At 42.8% G+C, this 14,595-nt stretch overlaps 1 protein-coding gene across 1 annotated transcript; it reads left to right on the plus strand.

The window, feature by feature from the left end:
• The first annotated feature begins 644 nt into the window (after positions 1-644).
• LOC121650545 lies at positions 645-3,363 on the plus strand. The gene is made up of 5 exons (XM_042002101.1): positions 645-905; positions 1,031-1,612; positions 1,809-1,952; positions 2,159-2,411; positions 2,696-3,363. The coding sequence occupies exons 1-5, from the start codon at positions 645-647 to the stop codon at positions 3,361-3,363; spliced, it is 1,908 nt and encodes a 635-aa protein (XP_041858035.1).
• The last annotated feature ends 11,232 nt before the right edge of the window (positions 3,364-14,595 follow it).

A 14,595-nucleotide genomic window follows, 5' to 3' on the forward strand; every position in this document is an offset into this window, starting at 1 on the left:
AGGACATACGTGACGTCTTTGCTGCTATGTTCCCTGATTCCCAGCTTGCAAAATCATTCACGTGTGGTGAAAATAAAACGGCATATGTCGCTGTTAGAGTAAGCGAAGTTGACAATTTAAAGTTAACAGTTTAAACTTTCTCCCTTAAGGATGGGTAATGATTTGTGGTCTCACCCACCCTGCAGAGGACAGGATGTGGTGGTCACAGCTCTGTGTGATAAGGGTCATAAAGTGTTGTATGCTAATGTGTTTCCCTGTTTGAAGGTTCTCGGTCTCACCCACCCTGCAGAGGACAGGATGTGGTGGTCACAGCTCTGTGTGATAAGGGTCATAAAGTGTTGTATGCTAATGTGTTTCCCTGTTTGAAGGTTCTCGGTCTCACCCACCCTGCAGAGGACAGGATGTGGTGGTCACAGCTCTGTGTGATAAGGGTCATAAAGTGTTGTATGCTAATGTGTTTCCCTGTTTGAAGTTTGCGAGAACTTTGCTTGCTCTTCTGAAGTGTGATAGCTGCTCAATAAAAAGGATGCACTGGGGTTGAGACTTAGGAGTTGACACCAGACACTCTCTGAGTGCTGAACCACAGTCTCTCCCCATCGCGATGAAGCTGACTTCACTCTGAGTTCTTTGTGTCTTATTCTATGATGGAAAAATACCCATCATTTGCCAAATATGGCATCGCTTCATTCATCAAGAAGGAGCTATCACGTAGCGTTTCTGAGAAGCCATATGTTGTCATGTTTGACGAAAGCATGAATAAAACGACAAAGAGCAAACAAATGGACCTTCATTTACGGTTCTGGACTACTGATGATGAGACTGGCACACACCATGTCATCTCCCGCTTCTATGGGTCGGAGTTCATGGGTCACTCCAGGGCCGAGGACATCATGGCTCATTTCAAGGTAAGTTATATATGTTTAATATATAAATAAAATCACACAAATGGAACAACCCAACTTAAACTTAGGTGGTCTTGGCATATTGAATAAATAACTTTTTTAATTTATTTGTATTTACAAATGTCCAGGAAGGTACAAAGGAGTTGGATCTGAACAACATGGTCTCACTGTCAATGGATGGGCCTTCTGTTAATTGGAAATTTGTTGAACTCTTACAAGAGGAACACCGAGAGCAGTGTGGTGGAGCCCAGCTACAAATGACTGGGAGTTGTGGCCTTCATACTATGCACAACTCGTTCAAGAATGGCTTTGCGGTGTGGCAAGTTGAGAAAGTCTTAAAAGCCCTGCACTACCTGTTTCATTGTGCACCTGCAAGGAGAGAAGACTTTGTATTAGTCACCAAGTGCAATACATTTCCTCTGCCATTTTGTGGACATCGATGGCTGGAAAACCTGCCGGCAGTGGAGAGAGCCATTGAAATTTGGCAATATATCATCACCTATGTGGTTCAGGTCAAAGCCAAGAAACTCCCCAATCCAAGGTCATCGTCATATGACACTATCGCAGAAGCCCGAATGGATCCCTTGATCCTAGCAAAGTTGCACTTCTTCATGAGTGTCTCAAGAAGTTTTCAGCCATTTCTCACCAATTACCAGACAGATGCCCCAATGATTCCATTTCTTGGCAGAGATTTGGAGGATCTAATCAGGGTAGGTTTAATGACTACTAAAAGTATATTAATTGTTCAATTATTAAAGCACGGTCATTTTAAGAGGAGTAAAAAGCAAAAGTAACATAAGTTGTTGGCATAATTACGTTTGTATGAAATATTGTGAACTGAATACTGTAATAAGTTATCCAGTTTTAGTTACAATCATAATTATTGTGCTTGTGTTCAATTTTCAGAGCCTTCTCAGACGTTTCATAAAGCGAGATGTCCATGTTGATCTTTCTCCAGTAAAACTGGTCAAGCTTGATGTGACAGACCAAAAACTTTGGGTCAGTCCAAAGCAACTGGACATTGGCTTGGGAGCCACAGCTGCCCTTAAGGTAATGCTTATCTTAGATTACTTTTCACAATGTGCTTGTCAGCTTTAAATCACTTGAATCTTGAATTATTTATGGTGGAAAAGTTAAGAGTTCAGATTAATTGATTAGACATCAAGCAGCTGACATTAAATGGATATGTCAAGTGTCGTGTAGAGTAAGTCATAGGGAGTTTATTTGATATTTCAAGTGTGTTCAACTTTTGTCAGGGAATGTCAGGCAGTCAGAGTGGTGGAAGTGAGCGAGATGTTCTACTGTTCATGCGAGACAGCCAGACTGCTCTGTCCAAACTTTGTCAGAACCTTCTACTGAAGTGCCCTCTGAAGTACCCCACTGTCCGAAATATGATTTGCCTGGACCCCCAGAAAATGTACACTGAACCAGACATGTGCCTGCAAAAAATGAAGGCCCTTATCATCAAGTTCGTGCAGGATAAGAAGTTGTCTGGAGGAGTGACAGCGGGTAACATCTGCAGACATATCAGAAATTATACCAATTAGCCTACTGTTTATCAAAAGGAGTCTATTTTAGATTTCAAGTCATACTAGCCTTTTTGCAGTAAATCTTTTTAGTTGTATTGTTAGAAATGTAGCCTAGTAAAGGTTATGTCTGTTGGCCTAATATATGTTCTCACTAAATAGTTAGAAATATGTCATGATTTTCCAGTGTAGGAAAAATAAATCTCTTCTGATTTTCATAAAGTGTTATTTTAACCAGGAAATATACTTGTCTTTATCTAAATTCAGGTGATAAGATTGCCGAACAATTTCAGAAGTTTCTCCTCAGTGAGGCCAGAGGAGAGGAGTTCATTGCTTTCAGTGCATTGGATGGAAAATCCCGAGTTGACAGCTTCCTGCATAAGGCCATGAACGGATATGCAGAACTTTGGAGCTTTGTGGAAAAGCTGCTGCTCTTGTCCCATGGGCAAGCTACTGTGGAGCGTGGGTTCTCCATAAACAAGCAGGTGGAGATGTACAATATGAATGAAGACACTGTAGTCTCACAGAGACTTATCTGCGACTGTGTGAGAACGTGTGGTGGAGTGGTCAAAGTGCCGTTAACTAAAGAACTGTTGAATGAGTGTTCATCCGCCCGCAACCGATACAGGATGTTCTTGGATGATGAGAGGAAGAAAAGGGAAAAGACAAAACAGACCAACAAGAGAAAAGAGATTGAAGGTGAGCTTGAAGAGCTACGCAAGAAAAGAAGAACAATCTCAACCGTGTGTGAAACTCTACACAACGATGCAGATAGCTTTGCAGAGAAGGCTGAGAATGCAGCAGGAACCAAGATGGCGGAATTTATAACTAAATCCAATACCATGAGAAGAAGATGCAAGGAAAAGAGAGGGGAGTTAGTGGAGCTAGACTGTGAAATTGAGAAGAGAGTGGCAGAGCTACGCCACATGTCTTGAGGAGAAGGATGTCACAAATCAATGGACCTCTATTCACAAGTTCCTTAAGTCATGTGATGTTGTTTAAGACGTTTTGCAAATGTACCTACTGAGCCATAATGCAGTCCGCTTCATTTTTGCTTAATCTAATCCAATTTATGTTTTGTTTCAGCTTTCCTGCATCACAAAGGAAAATAAATGAAAATGACAACTGTGAGCTTTGTGTTTTAAATCTACATGGACCAAACCATGTTGAAAGGGTTGGCTATCAAACTGTCAATTTCTTTTTACAAAAACGCCTCTCGTGAATAGCCCTTTGGGATAGTTTTGCGTATGGCACAGAATTGATAATAAACGGGAAATTTAGTGTCTTTATTTCCATTGTAGGAGCCAATAAATTGAATATTCCGGATAAGTCGTTATAAAATTTTGAGGGATAAAATTTTATTTGGTGAGGTATTAAAAAGCCTTAAATTTTATTTTCAAAATGGTGCAAGAACCCTGTGAAGACATGAGCTCGCGACACTGCGGTGGAATGTTCTAGAGTCCGTCATATGAAAACTTGCTACAGTACGGATATTGTTCTTGTACTCAAGTTGAGCCCCCCCTTCGCCTCGAAGGAGTTGGATTGTAGTCACAAATTACAACCATGATTTTCACATGTGGGGTGTACATACTTACTGTGGGCAATATTGTATTGCTGAAGTCATTCATAGTTAAAAGGTCTGAATGCATTCTGATGATTTTATGGAATTTAGAAATTAGACATGGCAAAAATAAAAACCAAATAAAACATTTGTTGCCCTTAAAATACACACTGGAAGGATGCTTCCTATAAACTACATCTTGATTTGTGTTTTCATAGATTGATGCAGCAATATAATTTGTAGTTTGTCAATGGGAAATTTCACTTTAAGTCATTACTGTAAATTACCGGTATAATCACAGACATGCAACATGTAGGTACAATCAGTGTGCATTATATGATAAGAAATACCACAGTTCTGATGTCACTCCACACAGATATTTGTATATGTTAAATAGGAAACAAATAAAAAAGACTATCATGATCATGCAGTATTATTTTACCCCTTAGATGCCAAAGAGAAAGTACAAAGTGTACCTTGAACCTCATTGCAGTTTGGAGATCCCAAGATCAACACATAGGAGAATATGTCATCAAAATGAGGTATGTATGCCTGGTTTAAGATGGTAAACTGGCAATTAAACTACAGTACAGCTAAAAATGCAATATCACTTATTAATTTTCTATTGAAAGAAAGAAATTCACTTCTCAGTTAAAGGGACAGCAAGAACTACAGAATAAATGTATTTCATTCATTGTATGTCCTATGTCTTTGGAGCAGTATGAGATGCCAGCAGATGAAACACGAGATGGTGTGACCCTGGCAGATGAGACTCCAACATTTGAGATACTGGTGTGTTAAAAAGATACTAAAATGTAGCCTACAGAACCCCCTGTTAACTTTTTTTTTTTTTTTTGCATTTCTTATGATGGATTTTGGGTAATTCTCAGCAGCTAGTTCTTTGGCATATTTAGTGTTGGGCTTCTTAAAATGCATTTGTGTGTCTTATTGATTTATTTTTTCTATTTTGGAATTGTTTGAACCACAAAGAATATGTTATGTTTGTTTATTATTTTCAATATAAGTGACAAAACGGGAGACTGAAATCTCCTTCCCTCACACACACACTCATTTTAGCATTTCTTTGCCTTTGAGTACTGCACTTAAATATGTAATCACATTTTTGTAAACATTTTGTCTGTGATGTCGATAAAGACTTGCCAAATTAAATTATACATTATTAAGCTATGCAAGAATGCCTGCTATGTACACAAATATTTTTTTTTCATTTTTTACACTCAGTTCCTAAATAAATTTCAATTAAATAAATTCCTATAAAATCAGAATGATTTTTTAAAGATTTAAGGGATTCATCAAAAATGAACCTTATTATGCATTGGAACTGTGAAAAATGTTTTTAAACAAAGGAGGTAACTCACCCTTGAACCTTCTAGTTAATACTCTAATAGAGTGGTATTAAAAGATCAGGGGTAATTTCTTTTATGATATATTATGTTAATTTATTTTATATACACTCTATCTATCTATATATATAATATAAATGTGGCAGGACGAAGGAGGGCCCGGGCGGGGATTGATCCCACAACCTCCCGGGTGAAAGCCATGCACGCTGACCAGTCAGCCAAATACAAACGACCAGCTTACTGTACAAGCCTTGATGGTCGGTCCTTCCAGCTTGCTGGCCATCCAGCTGTTCCATCTCAAGAACCAGCTTGACCAACCAACATCAGTTTTGGTGACCAACTAACCAAGCTGGCCATCTGTATTGCTGGACCAGCAGCACCAGCCTGACCACCTTGTCCAGCCTGGTAAACCAGTTAAACCTGCCTATAAACCAGCCAAGACCAGCCTGGACCTGCTACCAGCTTTAGCTGGTTTAAGCTGTTTTTTTCAGCAGGGGTGTCAAATGCAGCACTTAAATCTAAAAGAATTACAATGCTGTTCTCTCCTCTATCTGAGGCTAAAAGAATGTCATGAGAGACTTTGAGAAGAACTGTTTCAGTGCTGTGTAGAGCTTTAAAACTAGATTGAAATTTCTCAAAGATGTCATTTTCACTTATAAAACCTAAATCTGATTAGAAACAACTTTCTCTAAAACGTTGGATAAAAAAGGAAGCTTTGAGATTGGTCTAAAATTGTTAAAATCATCAATGCTTAAATTAGGCTTTTTAAAAAGAGGTTGGACCACTGCATGTTTAAAACAGGAGGGGACAACACCTTCTGACAAGGATAGGTTAATGATGGATAAAATGCTGGGCCCAACAGTACTAAAAACATCTTTGAGGAATTTGGTGGGTATGGCATCAAGACTGCACGTGGTTGTTTTCATGTAAGATAAAACATCAGCTAAAGAGGAGAGAGCGGGTATTATGAGGGGTGCAATTAAATGCAGACTTGGTTGGTTGAAATAAGACTGACCAGACCTTTTTCAACGGCATGATTTGTACCATGCATCACTACGTCTCTCCGGGGGAGTCATAAAGTTCAAAGCTTAATAACATCTGGCGCCGGATCAATGAACATCTGGCAGATCGGGGTGTGAAAACAGACGTCCGGGAAGTCATACTGAGCTCTAGGAGTCATAAACATCTACATCAAACAAGTCATTTCCTTCTTATTGCACACATTATCTACATACAGAATCCTAATGTCAAATGTACAGATAGGCGTTTCTTATATATATGCTAAGGTGTAAACCGACCAGTGTCTTGCTTTTAAAATCAGACTGAAGACGCATCATCCGAGCCAAGCATGGAGCGCGGTAGGCCTTAATCTTCCCAATCATTGACTCAGTTTTCTTCAGAAATGCTAAATTTGAATTTCAATACTTGAATTTAATGAAATAATAGATTAAAAAAAATAAATAAAAAAAAAAAAAACAAACAAAAAAAAAAAGAAATAATAGATAGAAAGACACAGTTCTTGGTGCAAAGACTTCGCTTGGAGAATTTTGAGCATGTCAACAAATCCGGAAGGTTCCTGGCTAATCAGTTAAAAACAAATAAGGAGAAAACAACCATCTCCTCTGTCAGAGATCCAGAAGGAAACATCAGCCACGACCCTGACAAGATAAATAACACTTTCAAAGAATTCTATAAAACATTATATACATCACAACTAACTACAACAGATGACAATATTGATAAATTTCTTAGTAACATTAATCTTCCACAATTAAAACATGAAGATAAAATGGTCTTGGATTCCCCCCTTTCAGTCGGCGAACTCCATGAAGCTCACCAGCATATGCCCAACAATAAAGCTACGGGTCCAGATGGTTACCCAGCAGAATTCTACAAAGAATTCTGGACAATGCTGGCACCCACTTTCTACAATATGATATTAGAAATAAAGGAAAAACAAAAAATACCTTAAAATATGAACCTAGCCAATATTACTCTACTATTAAAACCAGGTAAAGACCCGACACTTCCATCCAGTTACCGTCCAATTTCATTAATAAATGTAGATCTCAAAATAATTAGCAAAGCTTTGGCCAGATGAATAGAAAAAATAACCCCTCTAATAATACATCCTGACCAAACAGGCTTTATTAAAGGTAGACATTCCTCTACTAACATGCGTAGATTAATTAACATCATAGATTATTCTACTCTACATAATCTGGAATCCACAGTAATTTCTTTAGACGCAGAAAAAGCGTTTGACCGAGTAAACTGGAAATTTTTATTTGCAACGTTAAACAAATTTGGGTTTGGGTCATCATTCATAGATTGGATAAAGATATTATATAACAACCCAAATGCATGTGTGAAGACCAATGATCAAACCTCTCCAAGCTTCTGTTTGCAGAGAGGCACCAGACAGGGCTGCCCGCTTTCTCCATCACTCTTTGCTATATTTATTGAACCCCTAGCTGCTGCCATAAGACAAAATAAAGAGATTAAAGGAATCCATGCCAAAAATATAGAACACAAGATAAGTCTTTATGCTGATGACGTATTACTTTTTCTCCAGCTCTCACCAACGTCTCTCCCCCAGACAATCACACTTATTAACACATTCTCATCAATATCTGAATACTCTATTAACTGGTCTAAGACTATTATTATGCCCATCAACTGTGACCTACAAAACATACCCAATACTACAATACAGTCTGGAAACATTAGATATCTAGGCATAAACATTTCCCCCAGGTTATCAGAACTAACAAAGCTAAATTATGTCCAGCTACTTAAAGCAATAGAGGATGATCTCTCACGGTGCAGGCGCTTACCCATATCACTCATGGGGAGGGTTGCCACAGTTAAAATGATGGTTCTATCTAAAGTAAACTACCTGTTTTCAATGATACCCACTAAACCATCCTCCAGTTGGTTTAAGTCACTGGACTCACATATATCTAAATTTTTATGGAAAAATAAGCCATCACGTATCAGTCTAAAAACTTTACAACAGACTAAAGATAGAGGCGGATTGGAGCTACCCGACTTTAATCATGTTTTCTTAGCTAACAAGCTGCAGTATATCTCCAAATGGCTTAAACCTAGCAGTCTGGATGAAACATGGTTAGATGTAGAGCAAGCATTGTGTGAGGATGTGTTTGTCTCTGATCTGCCATTCATCAGCTCAACCATCAAAACACATAAGTGTTTTAAAAGCATCAATATCAGTTCCTCCTTAGTGGCTTGGTGGGATTTTCTAAAAATAACCAAATCCTCACTTTTTCCATGTAAGTTTACACCCCTCTGGAACAACCCTGACATCCTGCAAAACAAAAAGCTTATCAATTTTACTCAATGGAAAAATAAAGGAATAAAACAGTTAGAACATATAATAGAAAATGGAAACTTCTTATCATTTAATATTCTCACTTCACAATATGGAATCAGTAGCAAAACATTTTTAGAATATCACCAGCTTAAATCTATTATATGTAAAAAATATACCATTAATCAATTAAACTTACAGCTACCTATTAGGGTGGCAGAATTCATGAATCTCAATGCCCCAAAGCTATTATCAAAAACATATAGACTATTATCTAAACTAGAAGACTCAATCTGTCTTCCAACTTCAAAATGGGAGGGTGACTTATCCAGTAACTTTAATAAAGATAAATGGTCACAAATATGTTTAAACACCTTTAAAATGACTAAAAATTCAAATATGCAACTAATACAATTCAAAATTCTGCATAGAACTCATTATACAGGACAAAGGATGTTCAGGATGGGTCTGTCACAATCAAACATCTGCACACACTGCAATGAAAACACACCAGATAACTACCTCCATGCCTTGTGGTCCTGCACACCTGTCCACAGGTTCTGGCTTCAGGTATGTGTGGACATGTCAACATGGTTTAAATGTAATATTCCTACAATCCCCGCACTATGTCTACTAGGTGACTTGGGTGACATTAATATGGCATTTAACTCTGCACACATGATACGCACAGCATTATGCATCGCAAAGAAAACTATCCTTGTGAACTGGAAAAACAAAAATAATCTGTGTATTCAGCAGTTTAGGAATCTCTTAGTTGACCACATCAGTAATGAGACAATGTCTGCCTCCTTAAAGAACTATTCGGCTGAATCTCATTCCTTCTGGTCCCCTGTGCTTAGTTCCATCACTTAGTGTAGGTGGAGGACTGTGACCTCGTTGCTATGGGGGTTTGAGAAAGGGCCAAGAGTGACTGGCGGTTGCGGGTTCTTTGTGGTTGCCCGTGATGCGGGACCGGGCTGCTCTGCGGTGGGGGTGGCTCTGAGTCTGGCCCCGTTGGGGGCTGTGGGGGCCAGCGGTTGGAGTCGCCTCGTGGCGGGGGGTGAGGCCAATGGTGGTGCCTGGGTTGGTGGGCGTCGGTCCTGAGACGGGTGGCCGGGCTATTCTGGGGCGGGCTGGGCGGGGGTTCTGGGCTCTGGTGCCTGGGGGTGGTCCTCCTCCCTCCGGGGTGGTGGGCTCCGTATGTGCCTGGGGTCTGGGCCTGCCCGGATGTGCTGCCATGGTGTGGGTTGGTGCATGCCCTGGTGTCTGGCTGACACCCTGGGACCCAGGGTATGGCCCGGGGGCAGGGGGGGTGTAGGGGTTTGAAGGAGGGCTGAGTGGGATTCGGGGGATTATAGGGGGAGGTGCTGGGGTGTGAGACAGGGATGCTTGTATGTTGTGTGTGTGTCTATACTTTGGATGTTTGTGTGAATGGGGGGGTATGTTTGTGTGCGTGCGGATGCATGTGTTAGGATGAGTGGGGGTGTGTCTGGGGAGTGAGAGTGGGAGGGTTGGATGCTGTGCGAGTGTTTATATTTTTTGGGTGGGGCTGAGAGGGCATATGTGAGTTATGATGAGTGGGAGTGTGCAAGGAAATAGGTGTGTGCATGTGTTTCTGTGTGTGGTTGGGGCGGGGTTAAGTGCACTTGTGGGGGGGGCTTGGGCGGGCCTGGGGGTGGTGGGCCGTGGGTCTGCCGCTGTCCCCATCCTCTCATTCCCCGTTAGGGGTGTGGGAGGGTGGGAACTTTCTGGGGTGGGTGGCGGCTCACTGGCTGCGGTCCCTGAATGGCCCGGTCGTGGGGGGCGGCCTCTCCTGGCCTGTCTTTCCCTGGGGGGCCTCCTGGGGAGCAGGGGTGCCTAATGCCACTAAAGGCTCATCATCCAGAGGGAAGTTTGCTTCCCTCTGGACGTACATCCCCGGACCCCTCTTACTTCCCACTCTCTCTGTCTCACACACACACACACGTAGGGAGTTGGGAGGCGTGGGGCCATGAGGGGTGGAACGGAGGAGACCATTCAGTGGTCTCCTTGGATGCACCCCGTGGCTGCTCGCCTCTCAGTTTTAATTGCACCAAGACACCAAAACACAAGAAACACAACACACAAACAACACCTGGGGGGCATGGCATGTGGTGCATGGCGGGCGGGGCCACTTAGGTGGCCCGGCTCGCGGCTCATTTCAGTCACTGCCCCTCAATTTTAATTGCACACAACACACACTACATAAACAGTCAGGAGCGGGGAGGGAGAGGGTATTGGGGACCTCTTACGCCCCTGCTCCTCCTGTGTGTGGCTGGGGGCGGGCAGGGGGTTGCCCCGGGGCCGGGTCCCGGGATGGCTGCGCTGGTGGGCTGCTGGCTCTATGGGGGTTGGGGCCCGCTGTCCGCTGGTCCGCCTCCCACCATGCCCCTGGGGTGTCCCCCACGGGGCATGGTGGGAGGGTTGTGTGTGGCGTGATTGTGTGGTGGTGAGCGATTGTGGGTGCGGCACGGGGGAGGGTGTGAGTGTGGGGTTATATGGGGTGCAGGTTGAAGTAGATGGGGAGTGGGGGGAGGGGGCCGATAGCACCCTGGTTCCCGGGGTGTGCGGCTGGAACATCGGGGTGTGTGCTGGCCTACGCCGGGTGGCTGTCTGGGGGGGCCTGGTCCTCCTAGGCATGTTGCGGGCCCTCTGCCTTTGGGCGGTGGGGTGGCCGCCTCTGGGCTCCTGGGGCCCTGGGCCCTTCGCTTGGGCTGCCCTGGGTGGCCGGTCCCTGGCGGGGTCGGCTGCTTCTGATCTTGGCCCACTGGGGCCTGTGCCCCGGGACCGTGGGGGGGCTCTTGCTGGGGCTCTTCTCTGCCGCCCTTCGGGTGGGGCTGGAGTCGTCTTTGTGGTGGGGTGGCTTGGGTTGGTGCTCCGGGTCTGCTGCTGAGGGCCCGGCCCAGGCCCTGGTCTGCCTCTGGCCTCCGTGGAGGCGAGGTCGCATTTGCATGATCTCACTCACCACTCTTCATCACTGATCACTTGTTTCTCATGCTCTGCATGCTGACACAGTCACTGAGTTGTCTAGTGGGTTTTTAATATTAAGCGATAATTATTAAAAAAGGAAAGAGAGGAGGGAAAAAAAAGAAAAAAAAAAAAAAAAAAAAAATTTGTATTTTTCCTGTGAGTTAGTATCTGGTTGCTGTTATGTCTTTTTGATTTGATTTGGTTATTATTTAAAATCTCTTAATGACTGGCAGCCCTGTTTTTTTTTTTGTTGTTTTTTTTTTTTTTTTTTTCTGTGTGTGTGTTTCTGCTTTTGTAAAAGTTGTAGGAAATTTTCTGATGTGTTCATGTACAGGTGTAACAGTTTGTTGTCTGGTGATGGTGTGGATTGTAGGGTCGTTTTCCTTCTGTCTGTGATCTTTTTGTCTCCTTTCTTCTTTCCCTTTTGCTCTTTTTTTGCTATTTTCCATCTTTTTCTGTCCCCTCCGGTCAGGTCCAGCAAGATTACATAGATTCCGTGATTCAAAGTAAATAAATAAATAAATTAATCACATTATCAAGAGGAGCCTTACCCATAGGCCGCCCCTTGGCAGAGCAAATTTGTTCAGCACGATACAGCAACCAGATTATCATTTTGCTTGCTATGATGCTGGACAGGACAAGTTAAAAAAAAAAAAAAAAAAAAATCTACAGTACCGTATTATGGAGACACCCACTAGAAGTGTTGTGGGTGAGAAAAGGGGCCGAGGCTGAGGGGAGAGATGCTGCGACGAGTCCGAGGATCGAGACAGTGGAGGCGAGGAAGGTGGCTGCTAGACGGCTGTGGCGTCCTGTACAGAGCTCCCGAGGCCGGTGGCAGCGATGATGGTGCGGGGCAGAGCAGGGGACCGTTGTATAGAGGGGCCAGCGACCGCGGTGTTGACGGAGCTAACGGGAGGGCTCCTTGCTGTATCAGAGCGAGAAAACCCTCCAGAGTTCCTAATGACAGCCTCCTTTAACAGTCTGCGGCGAGAGGAGGAAGCCGCTGCCCGAGCTGGGTCCTACTGCCTCGGTCCGCCGGTCTGCATTGTCAGGGAACCACTGGCCCGCTGTGGTGGGGATGGGCTCAGCGTGCCGGCCACAGGAGCCACCTGGGTGCTGTCGGTCTGGGATGGAGGGCTCAGATCCTTTGTCTCAGGCTCAGGAACAGCAAGACAAGCCGAGGCTTCATCCATCATGGCGGCAAAACGGTTGGAGAGGCTGAAACCTTCCCAGCTCTTTCCTTTCTCACGGACCACCACGTCAGCCCAGTTAGGCAGGATGATGGTAGGGGACAAGAAAGAGGGTCCCATACAACAGTGTCCTGGAGTGTAGTGACCATAGGTAATGTGCTGCGATTGTTTAAAGGCTATGTCGATGACTTGTGAGAGAAGGGTGTCTTTCTGTCTGAGTTCATCTGAGAGCCGTTTGATGTCCTCTTTTAAGTCTGCAATAGTTTTATTTGTTTTCAGGCGGTAGATTTGTTCCTCGGTGTGCATGGCGGCTAAAAACAAACAGGCTAGCAAGCTAGTGAAACGAAACTGGGTTGGCAATCAGCGCTTGACAGTCTGGTTTAAGACGTACAGACCCAAAAGAAAGCCACAACGCAATAAAGTTCACTCGGACAGGTAAATCCAGCACAAAAAACACAGTAAAACGTATTAAAAACGTGATGTTTTTGACTTATTAAAAACAGACCTAACCGGGTACAAACAAACAGTGTTCGCCATCTTGGACAGCCTTGGCTGTCAGGTACAGGAATGTGAGTGAGGAAGGAGGGTTAGGTGCTCTTGGGGATTCTCCACGCCGATCGTTTTGCTCTGTCTGGGGGTTTTTGAAACGGTGATCACCCTTGTCTGGGTGGCTCAGGCCCTGCACTGAAGCCTTATGGCTGTGATGTGGGCCCCGGTCTGCCCTGATCGGGGTGGTTGCCATGGCAGCGACCTCTGTAGGACATGGTTGGACTCGCTCCTGGTGTGGTTGGATGCCCATGATATTGTTTCCATCAAACCAGATGTTTATCACTCCCCCACACACAAATAATTAACTGCAGCAAACATTTAATAAAATTTGACAAAAAGTTGTATAAATTTCCAATCCATTTTTCATGTTTTACACTTTATTTATTATCTACAGATCAGCAGAAAGTAAAACAGACCAAACAAATTAACCTTTTTATTACATTTTCTTACCATAGCAGCTTTAATCACATATTTTAAACATAATACATTTGGTTTCTTTATTCAGATTGTTCCATAAACTGACCGAAACTCCAACACTTTTGTTCTGAATCTTGGTTTAATAACTATCTCATCTTCTTTTAAATGATCATTTCTTTGTCTTTATTCAAGTCTTTTTTTTGGAAATTGATGGATAAACATTTTCTTTGAGTTTTATAAATTAGCTTTAGGACGTTGAAATTAACTGGATCATTAAAGTTGATAAGTGTACACTTAGAAATAATGGACTGGATGGATATTTCTATCTGCTTCTTGTTATTTCAAGGAATTCTTCAAATCAAATCAAATCAGATCAAACTTTATTTATAAAGCACTTTTCATGCCACAGGCAACACATAGTGCTTTACGTGATTAAAAACATTCATGCATATAACATACATCAAAGTAGAATTACATTACAGTAAAAACACTCATTAAAATATTTCACACAGTTGCACGCACACACATGTATACACACACACCAAGCTGCCACTGCATGTGAGAGCGAGAGGCAGACAATGTTCAGTGTTTGATGTTGGACCTCAACTAAACTTTTGAGGGGCCATAAACTTAAAAAAGAAAGAATTATTATGGATTTTGATTCCATCTCTTATTCACACACACACATACCTTTGTCCGATGTAGATCCACCCTGCTCTGTTATATAATTGTTGGTAAGGCTACCACAACTCCACAGTATCTCTACA

Source organism: Melanotaenia boesemani, chromosome 12 (assembly GCF_017639745.1).
Source record: "Melanotaenia boesemani isolate fMelBoe1 chromosome 12, fMelBoe1.pri, whole genome shotgun sequence".
Taxonomy (NCBI): domain Eukaryota; kingdom Metazoa; phylum Chordata; class Actinopteri; order Atheriniformes; family Melanotaeniidae; genus Melanotaenia; species Melanotaenia boesemani.